The sequence below is a fragment of the Triplophysa rosa genome, linkage group LG15 (assembly GCF_024868665.1).
Source record: "Triplophysa rosa linkage group LG15, Trosa_1v2, whole genome shotgun sequence".
Classification (NCBI taxonomy): Eukaryota; Metazoa; Chordata; class Actinopteri; order Cypriniformes; family Nemacheilidae; genus Triplophysa; species Triplophysa rosa.
In genome coordinates, this window is record NC_079904.1 from 19,265,858 (window position 1) to 19,291,600 (window position 25,743).

At 41.5% G+C, this 25,743-nt stretch overlaps 2 protein-coding genes across 5 annotated transcripts in view; one reads left to right on the forward strand and one right to left on the reverse strand.

Annotated features, from left to right (window-relative positions):
* LOC130565609 (zinc finger BED domain-containing protein 4-like) overlaps positions 1-25,743 on the reverse strand; it is a 50,361-nt gene that overhangs the window by 20,078 nt on the left and 4,540 nt on the right. Inside the window, exons 1-2 of one of the 4 annotated variants that reach the window (XM_057352492.1) lie at positions 19,375-19,832; positions 17,465-18,879 (exon numbers count right to left, since the gene is read on the reverse strand). The exons of 2 other annotated variants lie outside the window; for them this stretch is intronic. In XM_057352492.1, the coding sequence (XP_057208475.1) occupies positions 18,328-18,879; positions 19,375-19,518 (696 nt within the window). In that variant the 5' untranslated portion in view covers positions 19,519-19,832 and the 3' untranslated portion in view covers positions 17,465-18,327. Of the gene's footprint in view, positions 1-17,464; positions 18,880-19,374; positions 19,833-25,743 lie in introns of those variants that run through there. One more of the 4 variants, XM_057352493.1, reaches the window with a different exon arrangement.
* Positions 19,898-24,404, forward strand: LOC130565608 (E3 SUMO-protein ligase ZBED1-like). The gene is made up of 3 exons (XM_057352491.1): positions 19,898-20,005; positions 20,456-20,702; positions 21,156-24,404. Exons 1-3 carry the CDS (start codon positions 19,956-19,958, stop codon positions 22,077-22,079), a joined length of 1,221 nt encoding a protein of 406 aa, XP_057208474.1. The 5' UTR covers positions 19,898-19,955; the 3' UTR covers positions 22,080-24,404.

Here is a 25,743-nt window from a genome sequence, read left to right on the forward strand (position 1 = left end):
GACACAGGAGGGTGAGAGGGTGGAGGCATATCGCCTGAACCATAATTCAGCACAGGCTGCAGAAATAATTGCATTAACAAGAGCCTGTGAGTTAACAAAAGGCAAAAGAGCCACCATCTATACGGATAGCAAATATGCGTACGGGGTCGTTCAAGACTTCGCCCAGACTTGGGCTAGACAAAATTTTCAGACATCTGAGGGCAAACCAATATCATATGCAGAGTTGGTGGGAGATCTATTACAAGCTGTAATGTTGCCATCTGAACTAGCTGTAGTGAAGGTCAAGGGACATGCGTCAGGAGATGAACCAGACGCTGTTGGCAACAGAAATGCTGATGAAATGGCCAAACGGGCTGCGGAACATGCAGAGTTTTCTTCATATCAGAGAGCACACAGGGAGACGTGAAACATTGGGCAGAAAATGGATGCGCCCCAGATGCTAACAGATTGATAATGTCAGGACTCTGTCCTTCCTGTTACGAGTTCTCATGCTCACTGGAAGGAGTCGTGACAGAACCACGTCTTGCGGGTTTATGTTGCATTTTGTGTGGAGACACGTGGCTTTGTTGTCACTTTCGCCGCGTGTCATCCTGTCTTGTCTTTCAGCCCCGCCTTCCTGTTTCTCTGTTAGTCTCCCATTAGTGTTTCATCCCTCTCACCTGTCCCATTCATCTTCCCGCCAGTTCCCATTAGTGTTAATCCTTGTCACATGTCCTTCACCGTCCCTGTATCATTTTCCCTCGTCAGTGGTTCGCTTTATTAGTCCTGTGTTTATTCCCAGTCGTTGTTCGGTGCATTGTTCTTTGTACGTGCGTTTTACTCACCCTAATGTCTGTGTCCTGTGGATTTTCCCTTGTGCTGTGGATTTATTATTTTTATACTCTTTGGACCTTGTTTATTTTGCCCCCTTGAGGGAGGTTTTCGGTTTATCATTTTCTATTTTAGTTTATTTTGTCAGACACCCCCTCATGGGTATTTCCTTTGTTCTTATTAAAGTCTTCTTTGTTTAACCCTTCACCTGCCTGCATTTGGGTTCTGTCCTCCCGTTCCGTGACAGATAAGAGATAAAAACGGCCGAATCGCAAAGCTGTCTGTGGTGGTATTGATAAGACATTACCACGGTATTTCGTACAACAGCGCGTCTAAAGTTACACAGATGATTAATCGCCTGTATTGTATACAGGATACAGCAAAAATGGTCAAACTCAATTCAATTCAATTTTATTTATATAGCGCTTTTCACAATGTGCATTGTTCCAAAGCAGCTTTACAGGAGCAAATAAGAAAAACACAGAAAGGTAAAACACAGCACAGTGCATGGTGTTTATAGACCAAGCAAGATCATTATAATAAATAATATCTAATAAATAAATGAATAAATAAATGCAGTCTCCCAGTGAGCAAGCCAACACTGCACTGCTCTGCTGTGGCGAGGAACCCAAACTCCAATGCTGAATAATGGAGAAAAAAAAACCTCGGGAGAAACCAGGCTCAGCCGGGAGGGCCAGATCTCCTCTGACGTGTCATAGCTGCACTCAGTGACCCCGACCAAAGCCACCGAGCAACGTCCACAAAGAACAGGGAGAGCCCACGAGCCGCGACCCAGGAAGCCCCACCCGCCAAAACCGTGCAGGTCCAACCCGGTCCCATTCCGTGGTCAACAACAGACAACAGAGGGACAACCAGGGAAAAGTAGTAATGGCATAATTGGTCAAACTAATTGTAGACTCGTGTTTAATATGCGCCAAAACAAGCCCTCACAGGAAAATGCCACACGATGCGTTACCGTTTCCAGAAGGTCCGTGTATCTTTTGGCCATTTGTTTTTCAGTTTGAACTTGAACAAACGGGAGTGAGAAAACGGCGCCATTTTCGTTTTTCGTTCATCAAAAAAAACAGAAAAACGAGAATTCTGCTTTTTTTTCGTTTTCAACTTAACGTTTAAAAAACGAATAAACAACTTGAAAACTAGTTTCTCACATGTGGGTGGTATGAAACGCCCCCTTCCGCTGATTGGCAAATCAAAGGTCAGTAAGCGACGTCTTCGGTTGTTCCTCGGTTCCGAATAAATAGTCCTCCGCTGCTGTACATAAAGTATGTTTCATTGCTCACATTAAACAACCGTCCACAAACCGTACAGGGCAGATTATAGACTGGACTTTCTTCTGTGTTACCTAGAGCATTTCATTTAAATATTTATATCACAGATATTAATGTAGTTCGCATCCGCATCTTTCTAGCTCTCCAGGGTTAAATCTGCGCGAGACACTGGACCGCACGAAGCGGATTCATATACTTATTTTATTTCATTCAAAATTCGCTGTGTTGTGGTTGTTGGGTTACCACATTTTTTTCCCACAAGTTTGCTTCTGTGTACACTCCATCAAGTGAACCAATTAAGACGAATTCAGAGTTGTGCTGCGTGGCAAAGCTGCGCGAGACACTGGACAGTACGCAGCGGATGCATATAGGCCTACAGTGCAGCGATGTAGTCAAAGTGAAAGTGACCTATTTGTCAGATATGTTGATCAAGTTTCAGTCACTGTGTAGATTCCACAGAAAAAAATCATTCAGTGTATGCTAAAGATTCTAGTATTTTATAAAACGTTTTTACTGTGATATTTACGACTGGCACATGCGAACGATGACAACGAGAGAAATGCTGACAAAAATCAAATTAATTAAGCTATCACTGGGTTATTATTATTATTTAGACGTACGCTTTTTTAATAAATGAACAACAACAAGCTTTAATGTGCAATTAGAACGAAAGTTTTTTCCTTTATGAAAAAAAGATACATCTAGCCATCTTAAGCTAAATATAAATGATCAAACAAAAATAAATGCTAATTGTTTAGACTTACGGAGCCTCAATACAAATTACAACGGAACACAGCGAATTTTGAATGAAGTAAAATAAGTAGGCTATATGAATCCGCTTCGTGCTGTCCAGTGTCTCGCACGGCTTTGCCACGCAGATTTAACCCTGGAGAGCTAGAAAGATGCGGACGCGAACTAAATTAATATTTGTGATATAAAAAATGATATGAAATGCATTAAGTTGCACGAGGAAAGTCCAGTCTAGAACCTGCCCTGTACGGTTTGTGTGGACGGTTGTTTAATGAGAGAAATTAAACATACTTTAAGGATCCCCACTGTACAGCAGCGGAGGACTTATTTACGTCTAAATAAAAATAATAACCCAGTGATAGCTTAATTAATTTGTATTTTTGTCAGCATTTCTCTCATTGTCATCGTTCGCATGTGCCAGTCGTAAATATCACAATATAAACGTTTTATAAAATACTAGAATCTTTAGCATACACTGAATGATTTTTAATGTGGAATCTAAACAGTGACTGAGCCTTGATCAACATATCGGACAAATAGGTCACTTTCACTTTGACTACATCACTGCACTGTATCCGCTGCGTACTGTCCAGTGTCTCGCGCAGCTTTGTCACACAGCAAAACTCTGAATTCGTCTTGGTTCACTTGATGGAATGTACACAGAAGCAAACTTGTGGGAAAAAAATGTGGTAACCCAACAACCACCAACACAGCGAATTTTGAATGAAATAAAATAAGTATATGAATCCGCTTCGTGCGGTCCAGTGTCTCGCGCAGCTTTGCCACGCAGATTTAACCCTGGAGAGCTAGAAAGATGCGGATGCGAACTACATTAATATTTGTGATATAAATATTTATATGAAATGCGCTAGGTTGCACAGAAGAAAGTCCAGTCTATAATCTGCCCTGTACGGTTTGTGGACGGTTGTTTAATGAGAGCAATGAAACATACTTTAAGAATCCCCACTTTACAGCAGCGGGAGACTATTTATTCGGAACCGAGGGACAACCGAAGACGTCGCTTAATTACTGACCTTTGATTTGCCAATCAGCGGAAGGGGGCATTTCATACCGCCCACATGTGAGAAACTAGTTTTCAAGTTGTTTATTCGTTTTTTAAACGTTAAGTTGAAAACGGAAAAAAAGCAGAATTCTCGTTTTTCCGGGGGTTTTTTGATGAACGAAAAACGAAAATGGCGCCGTTTTCTCACTCTCGTTTGTTCAAGTTCAAACTGAAAAACAAATGGCCAAAAGATACACGGACCCCAGAAGCACCTTTTCAGTGCCTTCAGATAGATTTTTTTCATATGCCAGCGGTCGGAAATCTAAAATACATGCTAACTATCGTCGATAGGTTTTCAAAATGGCCTGAAGTTTTTGCATGTGCGAAGGAGGATGCGAAAACGGTAGTGAAAATACTGTCGAAAGAAGTAATTCCACGCCTCGGCATTCCTATGACTATCGAAAGTGACAATGCCACGCCATTCACATCGAAAGTGACCAAACTATTGGCTAAAGCGTTAGCCATAGATTGGCACTATAATATACCCTATCACCCGCAGTCATCGGGGGTGGTGGAACGAACACACCGAACAATCAAAGATAAGATCACGAAAGCCTGTATGGAAACAAGCAGGAAATGGCCAGATGTGCCATATTGGCTGAAATGAGAATGACCCCATCCTCAACGACAAAATACTCACCATTTGAGATTTTGATGGGTAGACCTTTCCCGACCCCTTGGGTCAAAGGTCACACAGGCGTTTCTTCCCTAGGAGACATGGAGGTGATCCTGGATGACCACGTGATTTCCCTTATTGATAAACTGAATTCTGTGTGTGCTGATGTTTCTCTTTCTCTCCCTATTCCGTCAGATAAGCCCACGCATAATTTCATTCCAGGCCAACAGGTTCTGATTCGGAGTCTGAAACCAGTCGCCGTGGGGGAACCGAGATACCTGGGCCCAGCTGTAGTTATCGCAGTAACGAGAACTGGAGTGCTTACGGATCATAAACCACAGTGGATTCACGCATCCAGGCTGAAGCATCTGCCAACATCCGCATCACCAATTGACACTGTAGGGCCTAAGAAGCCTGCCCAAAGTGTGTAACAGGGCACTGGTGAGAGGGCTTGAGCCAGACAGAAGACCCTTGCTCTTTTAGTGGGTGAGGGGGCCACCTGTCGGCTGAACATAGGGCCTGGGCAAATTTTGCCCCATTTATAGCTTCCCGATCACCTCTGAAGGTTCCCCTGTTACACATTTGGGTCTAAATTGTCCAATATGTCAGTCATATTTTTGGTATTGATTCACCACATTCATATGCCACAAACGTGGTGGAGATTGGCTAATTACACCATAAAGTGACATGATAGTTGTTGTACTTATGTTCCAGATAATGATGCGGATGGGCATTTGATCGTTCAAGGAATTAAGAACATCACCAGAGCAGTTGCTGAGATGACCAGCCGAGAGAGGAATGGAGAAGAATGGGACTGGAGTTTGAGTTTTTCCAGCCTGTTCAGTAAAATCGAACATTGGCTGATTTTAATCGTTATAATTATTTCATGCATTCTGGTTTTGCTTTGCTTATGGCCCTGTATTATGGCTATGATTCGCCGTGCATTAAAATCATCTATAAGTGTGATTATGAAGGTTCAAGACCAGGGGATAAGATGACCAAAAATCCGGATGTAATGTAAGGACAGAGGTAAAACATCTGCTCAGACTTAGATTAGGAATTTTCTTTATTATTTAGCATTTTTACTTTTACTGTTTATCATGGATGCGGAAAATTAAATGGTAAGTCAAATGACTTAAAGAGGGCAACTGTTAGATTTAATTTCAGCATAAATAATTACAAGCCCACAAAATCCAGAATTGTGAAGTTGTTATCTCACTATACATTGCTGGCTATACAGTAGGAGGGTAGGAGGAAGGGATGCCTTCGGGCTATTCATGGGAGGAGGGGATTCCTTCTAAGCTAAACATTCTTTGTCCGAACTGCTATACCACCTTATTTGGTCATTCTGTGAACTCCTGGACATATGAAACCTGCCAGATGTCTTTTGGCACTGTTATATATAAAGACTTGTAGTTTCTAGAATAAATGAGTTCAAAAGCTTGATGCCTCTATGTGTCTTGTTTTTTGTGCGCCCAGATCTGCAGAAGAACTCTCTCACAACATCCAACCTATTTCTGATTTGCTTTTACTGGTGATCCAAAACACAGAAAGAAACTTAGTGTTCGTAAGGAACTAGAAATTTAACAGCTCCTTAACTGATTTTTTGTCTGGAGCCTTGACTATAACTAATTACTTTTTAAAAGTAACTTGTCCAACACTGCCAATAACCAGTGGTGGATAGTAACAAAGTAAATTTGCCTGAGTACTGTACTTAAGTACACTTTTTGAGTATCTGTACTTTACTTGAGTATTATTTTTTCTGAGTACTTGTACTTTAACTTCACTACATTTGAAAGACAAATATCATACTTTTTACTCCACTACATTTATAAAAAGGTCCAAAAGTAGAAAATGGTTTCTATGCAGCGGGTTTTCCTGTGTGCGCAATTTATCTGGCTTGCGATCTGCCAGGACCTTTTACTGTTGCAAAGTATTTCAATTTTTCTATGCTCGCCGTTTTCCGGCAAGCTTTGAATGGCCATTTGGCAGTTTTTTAACGGAAATCTGGCAACTCTGGGATCTTCCCCGCTAAACTAATGTAAACGTAGGCGCTGCTTCACCATTGATAGCGCTCTAAAAAGGCAAATAGAACAATAAAAGACGAAAAGGCACATGTTAAAGTGTGGTGTAATCATCTGTGGGTTACGATCAGTCAAAGATCGTAGAAACATTGTCATGAAAAAGAACGGCATAACGGCTAAACGGTAAATAAGCATCACATACACCTTGAGCTACACGTGCGTGTTAACTTCTGATCTGCTGCTATATCATTTAAAGCGATTTGGAGAATGAATGATGTTTTTACTGAAGTAACTAAGTATTCCTGTTGAAATAAAAATAATAGAACCCTGGCCAAAATACAACAGAAAATGTAATGGATTTAATGGTTATAATGGGACTTGTACTATGGATACTTGTTGTCTAGTTGTATGTGATGGATTCTATTGATGGGATGGTAAATCCTATTGGAATAAAACCCAAAAACACAATACAAAGAGGAATTTAATTAAAAAATCTCATTCTAATTCAAAAATTCATTGGTTTTTTCAGCAGGGATGGTATTTGCAGTAAAACCACAGTATCAACATATTTACCAATTTCTATATATAGGAACCATACTCCAATTAATAATCTTTAGTAAAACCACAGCAACTAAACATATAATGAACATAGATCATTATACTAGCTATAGTTTACAGTATGTTTGTAGTTAAATTATGGTAATACAAATGGTAATAAATCCATGGCTTCTACACTTTACTATTTACAAGAACCTTATTACTTACTGGTAAATTGCTGCTAAAACTGGTTAAGGGAATATACAAAATAAAAGAACACTGCTCATAAATACATAGGCCTTGGGAGCTAATGAGGATAATTACTGATCATACAGGATTATATCTAAACTAAACATATACTGTATGTGCTAAACATATAAAGCTCTTAAAGGAGTTGCTCACTGCAAAATTTGCCCCCATTGACTTTCCATAGTAGGAATAAAAACTACTATGGAAAGTCAATGGGGGCAAATTTTGAAGTGAACTACTCNCTGTGAGCTACTCGGTGTATTCAGTAGGGTGCTTCAGAGGCATAAGGTATACGACAATAAAACAATGCACAACTGACATAAAGGAAATTTACTTTTAATACTTGAGTACTTTTAAAAGCATGTACTTCTGTACTTTTACTCAAGTAAGAATCTGTCTTTACAACTTTTACTTGTAGTGGAGTAATATTTGACCAGTAGTATCTGTACTTTCACTCAAGTAAGGAAGTTGTGTACTTCGTCCACCTCTGCTTACTGGTAAATTGCTGCTAAAACTGGTTAAGGGAATATACAAAATAAAAGAACACTGCTCATAAATACATAGGCCTTGGGAGCTAACGAGGATAATTACTGATCATACAGGATTATATCTAAACTAAACATATACTGTATGTGCTAAACATATAAAGCTCTTAAAGGAGTTGCTCACTGCAAAATTTGCCCCCATTGACTTTCCATAATAGGAATAAAAACTACTATGGAAAGTCAATGGGGGCTAATTTTGAAGTGAACTACTCGTTTAATACAACTAATACTGTGAGCTACACGGTGTATTCAGTAGGTTGCTTCAGAGGCATAAGGTATACGACAATAAAACAATGCACAACTGACATAAAGGAAATTTACTTTTAATACTTAAGTACGTTTAAAAGCACGTACTTCTGTACTTTTACTTAAGTAAGAATCTGTCTTTACAACTTTTACTTGTAGTGGAGTAAAATTTGACCAGTAGTATCTGTACTTTCACTCAAGTAAGGAAGTTGTGTACTTCGTCCACCTCTGCCAATAACCATCTGCCACAAAGCAAGCTTACTTGAATGTATTAACCTATTATCCCAGCAAGCAATAGCCATCATTTCACAGTCTCTGTTAACTATAGACCAGATATAGTCTGGCTATGAGTAACCCACTTCTAGCCAAAATAACCTTGAATTTGGTTACATGTTGTTTTTGCCTAAAAAAAACTTGTATGATGTATGATATTCCATCATGTAAACAAAATCAACAGGAGTTTGGTTTCATTTCTTTGACATGTTCTGTGCATAGCCACGATTTAGCTCCTATTCAGCTATTTGTAGCCAACTTATAATCAGGACTGGTTCATTGTCATTTTTGGCCAGTCAGCGCAGAGATTGATGATATAATCATCATGTTTAAAATACAAATAATATCAGCAATATATGTTTGTCATTTCATTACATGGTCGATCTGTAGTCACGATTTAGCTCTGAATTGGATGGGCTATGTGCAGTCTGTTTTTAGTCCACTCAGCGAAATCGAGGCATTGCATAGTCTAATTTCAATGGCTTGGTTTAGCTCTGATTCAGACCAGTGCCAAAAAGTGTTAAAATTGTTTGTTATGACATCATCAAATCAAAGTAAACATTCATTACATAATTTGTATTATATTTGCTGTCACACAGTCTCAGCCTCAGACATCACGCCCACGGACCATTGACTAAACATCTGATGCATATGCCACACTTAACTGGAAACACTTCAGGAATGTCAAAGTCCTCACATGATTGGTAGAATTATACCAGATTTCTGGGAGATCCGAGTGTCGCGTTTATTTTCAAAGCGCAGACATGTGATCGAGGAAGAAAAGCGGTGTGACAATGAGCATTAATCAAGATCACACAGCATTGGTTCACGGCATACTCCTCTTCTGCTGTTGTGTTGGCGTTGATGGTGCGCATCGTTTCTGCCTGGTCTTACTGCACATGTCATTTATATGCAAATTCAGTCGTACAACTTCTTTGGAAGCCTACTGTACTTCATTAGTACACTTCGGCAAGACGTGCAGATTGCCTCTAAACATGACACGGCACAAAACGAAATCTGATTGGTTGCTTTACCTGTCAGTCATATGGCCTCTTGGGCGGGCCTTGACCACAGAAAGCGGCGATAATCTGGCTACACGAGACTAGCTGTCACATAACATTCATACACATCTACGATATTATTTTTCTTTCATTTTAACAAATTAAACAAATGCAATTACAGTTCTTGACCACTAGATGGCAACTGTAGCCCTACCGAGATGGCAATGCGAGACTTGAAAGTTAGTAGCGATCACTAGCTGCGTTTACATGGACACATCGGATTGAATTTAATCAGATTGTGCAATCTGAATGTAGTGTTTACATGAAAGGTAAATTAAGTGATCTGATTGATGTGTGTGTTTACATGACAAGCTTCAAATCCGATATAATCTGCTGACATGCGCACTCTGCACAAGTGTTCACCTAAATACCCACTAAAACAGTGTTTTAAAGCACATGTTGTGTATATTTTATTTTACAAACAGCACAAAAAATGTCTCCAAAAACCCTCCAAAAAATGGCAGAGTAATGTCTCGTGCAACGGGCGCTGCAGTGATAGCTGCCCACTGCTCCGGGTGTACGTGTGTTCACGACTTTCTGTGCGTGTGTTCACTACTCTCTGGATAGGTTAAATGCAGAGGTCACATTTCGGGTATGGGTCACCATATCTGACTAATAGGTCACTTTCAAATGAAGCACAAGCACATCCGATGCAGTTTTACCATGGTAAAACCATTCACCTTTCTGTGTTCGGCTCATATACTTGGTCACTTAAAAAAGTTTGATTTACGCTACCTTTGCTCTAAATCCTGTTTGGTGAAGTCACGTTACTTATGGCCATGAAATAATGTAAAGTATATAACATCATTGATGCATTCGCTGGACGAATGCATACAAGTATTATTATGCTTTATATTACTAATCCGAGACTGTAAAATATGTATATTTAATAATGATTATTATACGTATTTTCCTTTGAGCTAAACTAATTCCTTGACTGAAATTGATGTTTTAAATAACTAATTTCATGGATGTGATCTTGACAGATCTGGTGGGGAACCATATTTGGTGAGCTTCGCTCATCATTATTTTAACATGCAACTAAAACCGCTACATATTTTGGTGGAGGGAATGCAGGCACAGTTTTAAAACTTGTTTTGTGAGCTGAACTCAGTGACAATTCATGTTTGTTTCTATGTGTGTTTATTGAAACCGAGTACTCTTTTAAACGGCACTTTGTTATGTATGAATGAAGGTGTAGACCCGCCCACTTATCCTTGGGAGACTCTTGAGCTTCTCGCAGAGAAAACCTCAGCGTCTGTCAAAGATTTAGTGACAATATAAAGATGAAGAAACCTCTTTATAGCGCACTATATTATTATTTTACCACCCTAAATTGAGCAAGCGATGTTCCTCCCTCGTCTTACTAAGGCCTTATTGTTAATGCATAGCTAGGTGTTACTGATGTGTATTCCAGTGCTATTCAACTAAGCTATTGCGCTCCCTGGGGTGAACAAATCAGCGTAGCTGACTGATAATGTTCTGCCCATTCGCTCCTTCCCAGCGGATTTAATATAGTAAATAACTCTGGGTCAGTTTACTATTTAGGGGGGAGTTTTACAAAAATCTTGATCAAGTGTGTTAATATTTAATGTTCCCGACTAAGTACACAAATAACTTTCAGGACGGCGAAGAAATCCTGTTAGTCATTTATTGTGTAGTATTGTCTATTGTGTTTATTGTGTGTGTAGGTTGAAAAGCCATGTACCCATGTTCAGTAAACTGACACGAGCCATTAGTCCCGCGATCAAATTACACGCATTAATGTAAGTGTAATTCTGCACAGAATGTGAAACCTGAAGTCTGGCAGAAGACGCATTACCTTCTACTAACACTAGAGGTCAGTTTGTCTTAAAGTGTCTAACACTTCTCCTGTCTCATCTCTGCCTGACTCCCCCCTTTGCTCTGGCAACCCTATCTTGTGTGAAGTCTCAGCCAGTCTCTTCTTTTGTTTGATTTGTCTGAATTAATTTCATTTTATGATTTCATTATTCTGCTATTGCACTGTCTACTTTATTTGAGCATATTAATTATCATTATAGTTTGTATATAATCATAATTAATATTATTTTGTTATTGTTTTGATGATTTGATTTTTATCATTTCACCATTTGAATTACTCTTTCTCCCCAGGGTTTCTTACATTTTCTCCCTTGCAGTTAGAATTGTATTTGATAATACTTAAATTTTAATTAAACCAACTTAATTGAATTTTAATTTTCATCAAAACAATCAGATTGCACTCTTGAAGGTGTTTAGGAGTAACTCTCAATCGCCTATTTTTTTTTATTTGAGTTATTCATATAATGATTTAACTGACTTTGCTATGACTCCATAGTGCCCCCTACATACGGGCCCTGTCATAGACCTTAGTGTGGAGCCAGTTCACCCCCGAACAAGGAAACCCCCCTTCTCTATCCTAACCTCTCTCTTCACTTATGTGACTTTCTTTTTCCTATAAGAGACTGAACCTGTCTGAACATCAGTAAAATTCTTGGTAATTATGTTGATGAACCGAATAGCCTAAGTCACATAATTACCTCCTAGGTAACACTCTTCAGCAACATTATTCATAGTTTTTCCTGTGTTCACCCACACCAATTATCCGCCTCCGCCTTCATGGCTAGGATAATGAGCGTTTAGTTTGCGTCACTAACTGACCAACTCAGTTAAGCGTGCAACACATAGCCAACATATTTATTTCAGCAGATCTGTACAGACTTGCATCTTGCTCTTAGTACCTTTCTCTCTTTCCCTGTGTCTCAATATGTCCAGACCATCCAGTCCTGTCACCTGCCAGACCAGCTAGAGACCAGGCTAAGCACTGCGATGGACTCCTGCCCGGGACCAACAGTGGCACACGGCAACTGCGCTGAGGGAAGGGACCACAATCCAAACCAGAGCTTCAACTACAGAGAGCCAACAAACTCATCTAAAGTGCACAGCCAGGATCATCGGTGACCACGACCAGATCGTCCAACTACAGCCAAAGCGAAGGAAGCCGGGAGGAGCCAGAAGCACATGCAGAACCACCTAGACCAGCTGGACCTGCAAATGACAGCAGATGAAGAGGACCAGGAGCTACAGGAGGAGATGAAAAGCTACAAGAGTCCTTTGCAACACACAGACTGAGCGCAGAGAGCAATTGGAGCAGATGCCAGAGAGGAGCTGGCAGGAAAACTCTAACATGCACAAGCTCTCTTCATAATGGCCCGGCAGACAGCAACATAATGCCACGGCCAAGGCCTATAAAGGCCATCTGCAAGCAGCCCACGCTGAAGTCCAAGCCATGACTCAGCAATGGAACCAAAATGAACTGAACTTAGCTTGCAGACTACAATGTTAACAGACAGGAGAACGCAACAAAATATCTCCTGACAAACAGGCCAGCCCCAGCTAAAAGCCCAAAGCTGCGAAAGTGGGGGCGAAAGCCTACTGTTCACACCTTCCTAGCCAGCAAACACAGAGGAGTGGGGCAGGAACCATCCAGAAGAACCTGCAGACACACACCCTGCGTGTCCCCACAGACCCCAGCAAGCTGGCCAGAAACATGACAGCTGTCACCACTTAACGCTGTCACTCTGAACACTGCATTAGGCCACAACAAACTCCTACCTGCAAAACATTGACTCTCGGGCAGGAACTCTGCCCAGTGTGACCACACAAGACAGATCACCTGCTTAGGATCACCTCCAGCCTAGAGAACCACAGCATCCTATGCAGCAGTCAGAAACTGTCAAAGTGGATTACAGCAGCTACAACACCTCTGCTACAGCCAGCATCCGAGTCTACATGATATGACGGAACAGGCCGAAAGGGAAGAAGACTTCAACGCAAAACTTTCCTGCCTCAGAAATCCACATCACACTGCGAGTCATCACCTAAGCGCTACGGCCTTCTTCCGCCAAGATCACCTGATATCTGTGGAACTCAGCCCATAAGGCCTACAGAAAACATAGCGCTGCCTCCATAAAGACTGTTTAAATCTTGCCTATCTCTGCACATCACAAAGAACTGACTCTGGAGGGTGCACCACAGCAGCAGCTCTTCAGCAGAGACTCAGCAGATGTTACAGCCTGCCGGGAACAGCCCAGCTCCAGACAGAATGCTCTGAGACAACATGGAGCTGACCACTTTCGTCGGTCGACCCGAAAGACGGCGCCCCGTGAAAACCCAGCTGGCAACCTAGGAGCCACTGACCCATTCCGGCCCAACAGTCATCGAGGCATTCATCTCAACGCCATGGACGACACCTGTCCAGAGAGCAAAACAGTGCAACTACGTCTGAGCCAGCAGAGATCCTGAGGACATCAAAGGAGCTGATTCCACAAATCCTCACCAGGAGGATGTGAAAAAAATCCAGAAAGACATCCAGATCTCTGCAACCTGCTTGTCAACCACAGAGACAGTCATCCTAGCACCAGATCATGCTATGATGAGCATGGCACCCAGACCGCATCTCAGCAGACGGCTGACTACCTAGAACAGGCCGAAACACACACAAACACGGCCATCAGCTGAGGTATGACTGAAACAATGCGTTCCCACACACCTGACCAGCGGCTCCACAAGCATGTACACCCCATGTACATATCACGGATGGACACATGCTCTCTCTTCACCAGCGAAGACCCGCTGAATTGTTTTGGAGCCTCTAAGAGACTTTAAGCATTACAAAAGAATTGCGCTCAAGTACAGGAACTTCCGCTTTCCGGCCAGCCAACTCATCTGAAATGCATTGCCAGGTCACAAAAGTCAGGCATGACATCTCAGCTGGTCACGAGAACTCAGTCTCAAGGTCGAACCAGCCGACGACCCAGACGTTTCCTGCCCTTACATGCCAAAGGCACATCACCAAGTGACATGATGATAGCAGGCACCATACAGGAATTATGGGCAGATATCTCAGACATCAGCTTTACACTGTTCGCACGCTCTCCACAACAACACCAGCATCAGACATTTCCTCTTCTGTCAAGTGCGCGCAGTTTCCATTAGACTCATGCCTGTCAACCAAGGCAACGGCCCAGGACACCCGTGCTTTGAACTTGAAATGGAATAACCAATGCTGAACCTGCTACTTCCTGGTTCTCGCGAATCTCACAGCCCCATGGGGGGCCCTGTCAAGTGCGAGAACTTTCTGCCAGACCAGACCAGGCCAGAGCTTCGCACTCTGGTGAATAAATGAGACTGTAGCACCTGCATTCACCAAAAGGGGTCACTGTTCAGCTCAACACACAGTGTGACCTAGCCCTCAACCACACATATTCAATGGAATACATGGAGCATGGCCCACTCTGGAAGCCACACCCTCTTTTCACTGAATAAGTCATCTTTTGCAGTGTGCATACTGTACAAGTGAGTACATTTACCAAAGACTTTGAACAATGCCTTCATGAAGAGCATGACAGCGGATTACCACTCTAAGGAGATGGACAACGCCCTTCACCTGCCATAAACTGCAAGTGCTAGAGCTGCTCTTCACAAAAGACGATGATGCAGAACTAATGTCAACTATGTGGCCCCACTCACAAACCACATGACATTACATCCCAAGCTAGCTGCATCCCGGGCTACACAGAACACCACCTACAAGGTTTGTGAACTGTTAAAAAGAACTGTCCACTCATGTAAATGAGCGCTCAAGACGGTGCCATGTACACACCCAATGGCACCTGTGCTTCACCACATGCCTGATTTACCCTTGCTGAATGGAGTTCCATCTGAAAGCTGGACTTGCCAACCACTGCCTTAACACTGTGACAGCGTGACCAAAACGAAAAGGGGGGTAGCCAAGCACCAGCAGAACACGGCTCTTACCACAGCCTGAGCACCCAGATGACAAGAGCTGCTCTGTACTTCACAAGCCATCCAGCAAGGTTCCATTCACATCAGAACACAGAAGGTAACCATAGAGACCTGTCACCAACCTGTGATGTTTCTAACAGTCAACGCCTCCTCACCACAGATCCCATGCACACAAAGCCACATGGTCGACAACACAATGGTGAGGCACTGCACGCCCAGAGCAGGTGTTTTGTGGAAAACGACAAGCCTGTCCCACTCCAACACTTCAAGCTGGGGCCCCAAACATCACAGCACAAGTGACAGTTATCCTAAATATCCTTCAAATCGCAGCAGCTCACAAAAACTCCATCAGACAATTTATTACCTGCATAGACTCAAAGTAGGCTAAGCTAAGTTTCACACGCTATCACTTGGCAAGAAACAAAGCGAATCATAAGTCAGTTGAGCATTAACACCTGTTCCAGACATCTAGTGTCATCACAAAGGAACACGATATGCTCCTCTGCGGGAAAAGGTGAGAGGACATTCAAAGTCGACCAGTGAAAACTGAGGCTTTTTGTGATAACCGGGGGTTACCAAAAACCAGCCCGCCCATCCCAAGCATCGCTTCTAAGCCACAGCTAGCACCTCATAGCATGAAGCCTGCATCACACCCACCCACACTGGTTCCGCCTACAATACAGCTTCGCTGAAGCAACCACCAACGCTCAACGGTCACCTCTCAAAACCCTCCACCTCCCTTTCACAATGTCCAACCTTGCTGCGTCTGATAAGCAAAATCCTCTAGTTTGTTCCTGTAACAACACAGCACCACGGCTTGCAACTTTCCAGGAACAAAGGGGGGGTCATGCTGATGTATGCCTACGACGCACCATGGGCCAGACACCATGGCACCAAAGCCACTAACGCACAAAGAAGTGGCGCACTGCCCCGGCATGCAGCGACAGCGCACATCAGAAGAAGTTTAATTTGATGCCAGCTCCAATCAACAAACTTCAAACGAAACAGCCTCACTATGACGCAAAGCATCCATCAAGAAAGATTGTGTGTGACCTATGCCCATGTCAACAAGGGGAAACTATGACTTTTTTACAATCACATGCAAGTTCACCAAGCAGGTAGAGTACCGCCCACCAGCCCACGAGACAGACCACTGCATCACAGCACACCTCCACATGTTCTTCAGGTTCAGACTGCCACTGATACCCAGCTCAGACAGAAACGCCCACTCCAGGACTGAGATCAGGCAGAGAGGTTTTGGAAACAAAAGCACACAAGCCTGACTCCATTCTCTGAACCAGTCTCAGCCGGCCAAGTGTAATGAACCAACTGAACAACGAGCAGTACGCTGGAGAAGTATGTATCTGTTAACATGAAAACTGGGATGGGAACAGCCCCCTTGTGTCCACCGCCATCAGAGGAACCTCAAACCAACTGACGTGTGTGTCTCTTTTTGATCTGATGGCCTAAGGTCAGACGGCACCACCACAACATCCAAAATGCCAGCCAAGAGGCTCCAACCTTGTCACACCCTCCACCGCTCACCAGTACTTCAACGAAAGACACCGAAGCATGACACCTGCTTTGCCAGTAATCACTGCAGAAAACGTGAAGGCCAGAGAGCATGCTACACCCGGCAAGATTCCCAAGAGGAACGTGATGTGGGTGACAAGATTTGGTGTCATAGCTTTGCCCAGCTACGTGAGACATCCTCCCATCTGTTGTCCAAGAAACTTCTGCCACACTGGACGGGACTTCCTGTGATTGTAGACAGGTGCTCCCCCATCACTCACAGAGTCAAGATGAGTGGAGGCAGGAAGGACCAATCATCAGACGTGTCCACCGCCACCAGTTTAAAGACACTTGACCTCTGGGCAAGAAACAAGCTAATGTCAATCGAGCAGAAGTGAACTTCCTCCTCACAACCAAAACTGCGAAGACGGGGGGGTTAGCTAGTCAACACCACTCCCCATGACACAGCACTACAGGCATTTGCTTGGAGGCCAATCATGCCATCCCACCTGCTGTTTCATCCAGGACTGCTGCAGTGCATCCCCTCAAAGATAGGAAACACCCTAACCAACGTGTTGCAAGAACCAGCAAACAGGTGCAGGGAGCAGGGGAGCATCCCTTGATGTCCAAGCAGGATGGAAAAGATGAAAGGTACCCAAGCTTAGGGCTGTCACGGTTGGGAAATTTCCCTTGCGGTAATTATGGCTGGGTCAATAGCGCGGTTGGCGGTTGTACCGCCCCACCTACCTTTTTTTTTTGCAAATTACCTGACATATAATTTTGGTGCATTTAAAGATTTATTGAGTAGTTGTTATTATGTAGTATATATTTTTTGTTTTTAAATGACAGAGAGACTGGCCTTAAAATGTTTTGTTTATTGTTAAATGCAGAACACAATGGACCATGCCTTGAATCTGAAAAACTAAAAAACTAAATTAGCCTGTTTAAGTCAAAATACAGCAAAAAAAATATAAAATGGAAATAAATAGGCTATTATGTCACGTGAGAATTAACTTTTTAAATGACAGAGAAAGGGGTTATAAAATGTTTTTTGTCCAATGCAAAATGCCGAACACAGCAATAAGAACATGCCTTCAATCTGAAAAACGAAAGAACTCAAGTATCACATGAGTGATGATGAACAGTGTAAATGAAAATACAGTACAGGAAAAAATAAATAAAATAATAAATAAAAAAGCTCACTTGAGCGTTAAGGAATGTGATTTAAACCTGGCTTATCATGTCCTTGTTTCGTGCTAGAAAAACTAACATATTAACCTTATGTGGTGTCAGGGACGAACGTATAGGCATAACAATGTTTCCGGCGGCACTGAAAACTCTTTCTGATGGTGTGCTGGTCGCACAAATACACATGTACTTGCGAGCGACTTTGGAAAGCATCGGAAATCTGCCCTGGTTTTCGCGCCACCAGGAGAGTGGATTTGCATTAGAGTCTATTGGATCTTCTTGTAAATAGCACGTAAGCTCGTTATCTGCGCGAACTCTTCTAGGTACGGACGCTGACGCGGAGGTTGTCCGTGAATTCAGCAGGTCTCCAAGAGTCTTTTTCTTTGCTGCAGGTGGCACCTCAGCTTGCCCTTCATCTGTAGCCACTGATTCACTGGCACCACCTCTTCCTTCCTCCGACATTCCCAGCATCTCTTCGATGATTGCGGATTTTTCACCAGTGTCAAAAATATGATCCCCCTATATCTAGGGTCTAAAAAAAGGGCTTTGCCAAAAGTTTTTTCAAAGGCAGCTAGTTCGTATTTCTCCAGGAGAACACTGCACATTTTTTGCTTTATATCCGATGTCAGTGTGGTATCCTCGTTTGATGGTTTAATGATGTCCTCTGTAAGGAGTTTCAGCACGGGTTTGACTGATGACACGGTCACATAGCTCTCGCCAGACAGCAGATCCGTAAACTCAGCGGCGGGTTTCAGTGCTGCATTCACGGATTCGAGCACAGCAATATCTTGCCATCTTGGATTTAGATGGTGGTGTCGCCGGTCATCCAAAACTCTTCTGATAGCAGGGACTTGCTCCAAAATTCTTTCCACCATTTTCTGTTTGGAGCCCCATCTCGTAGCGCAATCCTAAACAGAGTATTGGCCGTTAAATCGCTGAACAAAAAAATATTTTAAATCGCTGAACTCCCAAAATTGACTTTAGGCTACATTTTCAATTATTATACGTTTCAGTATATTTTTACGTAACAAAAATAAATTTAAATCATTCCGTACATTGAGCTGAAATTAGCCTAAATGTTAGCTTAACTTTTAATCATTTTAAATCATTTTCCTTTAATTATATTATATTTAACGAAAAATGCATTTAATCAAGCAGAAGGCATGAGTTGATTAATCGAAGTTTACATTTTTATTGATCCATATTATTTCATTGCTATATTCCTATTTATTGCTTCTACGCTGTAAAGAACAAGGTTATGACACATACTATGTCCAGCACGGTTTTAGTCATTTTAATATAATTTAAATTATATTTAAGTTTACTGTACTTAGACATTTTAGTGCATTATTAATTTAACAGTGTAATAGCTTATACAGAATAGTGTACATTTCATAACTCACCAGTATGAGGCTATGCTGAGGGATTTGAAGTTCTGCTTGTGCTAACGCCAGATCTCTTCTCTTTAACCAGCTATGAGAGAATGTATTCACCAAGGTGTGACATAGGCCCATTGCTCGTGCTGTGCGATCCCTAACGGTGGCCATTGCGTTTGTGACAGCTAAATGTAAATTGTGACCAAAGCAGTTCAGCCACGACCAGTTCAGCTTTTTCACTGCTGCTACGATGTTTGCCCCGTTGTCTGTGGTGTAGGGCTGAAACGATTAGTCGACATTGTCGACAACGTCGACAATAAAAAATTGTCGACAAATATTCTTGTTGTCGAGTAGTCGTTTGATTACGTGACTTAATTTAAGGGCCTGCAATATCACAATTTGACCGCTACGGCACTGTAGCGCTAGAGTGTAATGCAGCCTTCCCGAATGCTATCGCAGTAGAAGGACACACAGCGAGAATTATGGCGGAGTACAAACGAATGCGAACAAGTAAAGTGTGGGAAAGCTTAACCAAAATGAAAACAAAAAATGCGGTTGTGTGCAATGCATGCAAGGCGGAACTTGCCTTTCACGGCAGCACAACCTGCATGCTGGAGCATTTAAAAAGGAAACTTCCCGGAGCAGGAGCAGGAGAGAGGTGAGTGTTCTCCATCTAGAGCTAACTAACTAACTCAGCGGTAAATCTTTTTATGAGAGAATGCAATAATAATAGTAATGATAATAACAACAATAATCATATAATTACAGTAATGTTATTATTTGTTTTGCAAAGTATAAAGCTTTGATCGAGCTTAGGAGTCAAGCCTGTTTTGATTATTATAACACTATTAGGTATTACATGAGAGGAAAATGATTATAAGAGAGGGACGTTAAGTGATAGGAGTCCTTTATTTTGTTCCATATTAATGACAACTTACAAAAGGAGATATTAGGAAGAATTATATAATATCTGAATTTCTCTTCTTGTCATTTCATTTGTAGTGTAAAATTATTATTTTTAAATAATTTTATTTTTCTAATAATTGTTTGCAAATAAATATTTTACCATTCTATGTGTCCTGAAGTAAATGCACCTTTTTCGTTTCAGTTCTAAGAAAAGCAGTGGGCCTATTGATGACTTTCTTTTGAGGAGGAATTCTTGTACTCCTCAGCAAGCCGCTGCTCTTACAGAGTCAATTCTGAACATGATGGTTAAAGACATGAGACCTCTCTCCATGGTTGATGGCGCAGGCTTTCGGGAAATGGTTTCTGCATTCCACCCTGGATATATCCTCCCATCAAGAACATACATTACAAGCTTAATGGAACAAAAATATGAAAAAACCTGTCAAAAGGTAAACATACACCTAATGTAGAATTGCAAATACATGTTTGGGAACAATCTATGTTAACACTTTACAATACGTTTCATTAGTTAACATGAACGAATAATTAATTGTATTCTGCAGTATTTATTAATCTTTGTTAAGGTTAATTTCAACATTTACTAATACATTTGTTAACAATTTAAACATTGTGATCTAACATGAGCAAACAATGAACTGTATTTTTATTTGTTAACAAAAATGAATAAATACTGTTACAAATGTACTGCTCACAGTTAGTTCATGTTAATTAATACAATAACTAATGTTAACAAATGAAACCCTGTTAAGTGTTACCCAATCTAGTTTTTAAACTAAACACACAGTAAAGATGACTGAACAACAGATTAACCATTAAGAGAGTTAAAATTAAGAATCTTAAAAAAAAAATTTCAACTGAAATCGTCTGATATCTTTTGAAAGGTTAAGGAAACTATTCAGGAAGGAAGAAGTTTCATTGCACTGACAGCTGACATTTGGACTAGCCTTGCAACAGAAGCATACCTTGGTGTCACATGTCACTTTATCACTGAGGACTGGAAAATGAAGACTCTCACACTGGCAACAATGCCTCTTGATGAACGACATACTGGTGCCAATATAGCAACATGGCTGGAAGAGGTTGTCGCAAAATTCAACATTTCCGTTGACAACATCAAAGCAGTCGTTCATGATAATGGATCAAATATTGTGGCTGCAATGAAATTGCTGGCAGAGAAACATAATTGGGTCTCTGTCCGCTGTGCTGGACATACACTTCAACTTATTGTCAACAGTTCTCTGAAAGACACCAGCATCAGCAAAGCGTTGGGAGCTGCAAGGACTCTGGTGGAACATTTTAAAAGAAGTGAGCTGGCCAATACTAAGCTGAAAGAAAAGCAGCACCAGATGAACACACCAGAGCATAAGCTCATACAAGACGTTAGTACCCGATGGAATAGCACCTATTTCATGGTGGAGAGGCTGCTGGAGCAGCGCTGGCCCATTACGGCCACACTTTCTGATCCTGAAGTGACACCAAGGGGCAAACATTACTTTGATTTGAAGCCTGATCAGTGGTCACTGCTTGAAGAGCTGACCCAGGGCCTGCAGCCTTTTCAATGTGCCACTGAGTTTCTTAGTGGACAAGAGTATGCAACACTATCATGCCTTCCTCAACTTGCAAAAGGGCTACAGAGGTCTGTGCAGCAGTCCCTTAGATTTGAAACGGCACCTGGAAAAGCCTTTTTAACCAACGCTTCTAAAGAGTTAACAGAGAGGTGGGGGAGTTTCGGCACTTTCTTCAAAGAGAAAGACAACAAAGTTCTTCTGTCTGCAGCCCTAGATCCAAGATTTCGAAAGCTCTAGTTTATGCCTGCTGAACAGAGAATAGAGGTTCAAAGCACCGTCGAAGTCCTTGCAATGAGATCCGAAAAAGAGTCCTGGAAACCTACAGAAGAAGGGCAGCATCAGGGTGTCATTGTTCCAAGGAGAGAGGGAGAGTCAGCGCTAGAAAACCTTCTCCAGTCTGACACGGACAGCCTCAGTGAAGAAGAGGAGTCGCATGAGGACCAAAAGATTCAGATGGTGAGAAAGGAAGTACAAATGTACTTCTCAGAATCACAAATACCCAAACAAGAAGATCCTCTAGGATGGTGGAAGGAAAATGAGGGACGTTTTCCTAGCATGTCAAAGCTTGCAAGATCTTTTCTATGCATTCCTGCCACATCCACTCCAGCTGAACGGATCTTCTCTGCTGCAGGAAACATTTGCTCACAAAAAAGAGCAAGCTTGTCAAGTGAACACGTTGACATGCTGACCTTTCTCCACTTTAACTCGGCACTTAATTGACAATCCAAAAAAGACAGTGCTTTTTTTTCTTATGTTACTTGCTCTTTTTCATTAAACTGAACTGTTGTCATAGAAATGCTGCTTAATGCTTCTGTCAAGAGATTTGTTTACATTTAAAAAAAAATTTGGTCTGTAATGTACCCGATTTATTTATTTATTTTTATTTGTATTTAAAAGTTTGTAGAGAGTATTTGTGTGATTCGAGTTGGACAGAATCAGCAAACTTAAAGAGAGTAACCAGTTGGTTCAAGTTCATTAAAACAAATTTCAAAAGCTGAATTGTATGGATTTTATTCATTACGTAAATTATGTATAACTCAATGTTTTAACTAGTTGCAAAAGCTGAATAATCATTAAAAACTTACCGATTAGTCATTGAAATAATAGACGATTAGTCGATTAATCGGTCTAATAATCGTTAGATTAATCGACTATCAAAATAATCGTTTGTTGCAGCCCTACTGTGGTGATACAGGTCAGCTTTTTTTCATCCAAGGACCACTCTTCAAATGCGTGCCGTAGAGCTTCCGAAATGTTCTCCGACGTGTGGTTCTCAGACATAAACACGGTTTCGAGGCAATGTGATTTTAGAATCCAGTCAGTGCTCAGATAATGAACAGTTAGACTCATATATGATGTCATATTGACACTTGACCACATGTCTGTTGTGGCAGAGTAGAAGTCGACATTCATAAGTTCGCTTTTTATCAACTGCTTTACCATGCTATACATTTTTGGCACAGCAGTTTCTGAAAAGTAGGTTTTACCTGGCAACTCGTACTGCTTGTCAAATTTTTGAAGCATTGACTTAAACGCAGGTTTCTCGACCGTGCGGAATGGAGCCATTTCCTCAACGAGATACTGTGTTACAGCGGCTGTAAGGCATTTATGCCTGTTACTTTCACGACTGTATTTGACAGATTTCGCAAAGGATTCAGCTACTCTTAACTGTCGGCTGGTACCGGCCTCGGCTGTCTTTTTTGAGGTTGCTCCGCGACTTGATGCTTGCGAGGGCAGCTGCGCTTCGATGGCTGGATGGCAGTTAGCGAGATGATACCTCAAATTCGACGTATTGCCACATGTTACATGTACCTTTCTTATGCAAATTTTGCATATTGGCTCGTCTAAATTAGCTGGCTCTCCCTTTTCATTCGGTTGAAAGCCGAAGTATTCCCAAACTGGCGACGTTACATTAGGTTTTGGGACCAGAGCGCCTGCCATTGCTTCCGCCTTTGAAACACCCGATACTAACAGTTGGCGGTAAAATGATACACGTGACGTAATACTCTTGTATTCATCATTCATTTATTAAAAATTCATTGCACAATGCAAAGGTGTAAAAATGAACAGCATGCCACGATTCTATACCCCAAAAAAGGTGGTTGCCGCGGTTTCTGCGGTTGAGTTCCTGTCCCTGCGGTTGGCTTGTCAGTAGCGCGGTAGTACAATACAGCGGTTACGGCGACAGCCCTAGTCAGTCTAAGTATTTTGCTGCGACCGTTGATATCTGAAAAATAGGTTTACCTGATGCCATCTAAGATGTATGTTTTTCTTTCTTCAGCAGATAACTTCAGGATTTTTAGAAGGCATATAATGACAGTGAGCGGGACCAAAACTCTGACAATCCAAGTCACCTATAGGTAGCATAAGTAATCTATATGACTCAAGTTGCTCAAATAATGTCTAGATGTGTAACGAATACCTTGCATGTACAGAGCTATGTTCTGAATCTGATATATTCCGCTTGTATTCCAACTGTCAAATGAATATTTAAAAAAATAAATATATTTGCATTTCCCCAGAATGTCTTTTTCTGTTTCATTGAAGGTACAAAATAAAGTACTGTTTTTTAATATTGCGTATTTATTTTACATGTAAAGAATTTAACAGGAAATTATTGTAGGCCTGTGACCGGAGTTTCATTATAGATTAAAATAACTGCTAATTACTTTTAATTAACAGTATTGTAGGTTTTAAATGTAGCTACTTTTGGTGTATTTTAATAATACTGTATATATATATATTAAATTAACTGATAAATGTACAGACATTTGGTTTTTATTAGTAGTTTCTTAGTTATACATTTTAAATTTTTTTTTTTTTTTTAAGTAAATACCTTTGTAGATTGACAGAGAAGCTTAATAAAATTACTTAAAAATTCCTAAATTTACAGAGATTACCCTGAAAAGAAGTTGCTTTTTAATGTATTTTGATATAATTTATCTGTTTTTACACAGTTTAATGAGCAATTATCAACAGTGCTATACTGTAATTTAACCAATTTTGACCGTAAAATTGGCTCTTTATTTTTAGTTTATTTCATGTAATTTTGTGAAACAGTTTTTTCCCGTAATTTTACGGAAAATGTCTGGAAACTCTGCTGCCAGACTTTTTACTGTTTTTTACAGATTTTTTTTAACAGTGTACATGATGCGTGTGCATGCGCCTGCGGTCAGCGGATATGAGAGATGCGCTCACATCTATGAGAGGTGGACCCACATGCGAGTATAAACAAGCCGTGAAAGACATACTGTGCGTGCGAACGTTTACATGTATACTTGTGGCTTTGAGTGTACTGACTGCTGTGATGTTCTTGCCCGCATCACGGGCAACAGAAGATCGGCTTGGAATCGGCGAGACGTGCGACTGACCGGCCGGTCACCGGTCGGGCCGATCATACGAAAAACCAGCCGACTCCGGTCTCTGGCCGGTCAATCGGTGCACCTCTAGTTTGTACCTCTTTGTTAATGATTTTTATTGGTGTTCAGAAATTGCTGCCATGCTCTCTTCTCTTCTCACTCTTTCTCTCTCCGCGCTCCCTAGCGCGTTTGTGTTTCATGTATTGTTTGTGTTAATGCAATCGTCATTATTTTTAGCATGTAGAGTATAGCAGGGCTTTAGAGTGCGACCAATTGCGACTAAGGTCACACCGGTGCGTTCCTGTACGTGTGTGTACAGGAGGTCGCGTTAACCGAAAATTCTCTGTCATTGACAGATTTTTTTTACCAGTGACGGAAAAATCTGAAGGCCGTCCGTCCATCCATCATTTTGACGGATTACAATGAGGGCAATTTGTAACTCCCCGTTTCCCTTCATTAGAGCGTGATATGCTCGCCAAGGGACGTGCGTGTTTTCACCTGTCATTGTTACTGACTAGACATATGTGATGCGATCTGGGAAA

What these genes read in the sequence shown, in the direction of transcription:
- LOC130565608 (XM_057352491.1), top strand. Translation starts at nt 19,956, where the DNA reads ATGCTGGAGCATTTAAAAAGGAAACTTCCCGGAGCAGGAGCAGGAGAG. An exon ending in GGAGCAGGAGCAGGAGAGAG is followed by an intron (nt 20,006 to 20,455) that starts GTGAGTGTTCTC and finishes TTTTCGTTTCAG; the next exon opens with TTCTAAGAAAAGCAGTGGGC. An exon ending in ATGAAAAAACCTGTCAAAAG is followed by an intron (nt 20,703 to 21,155) that starts GTAAACATACAC and finishes ATCTTTTGAAAG; the next exon opens with GTTAAGGAAACTATTCAGGA.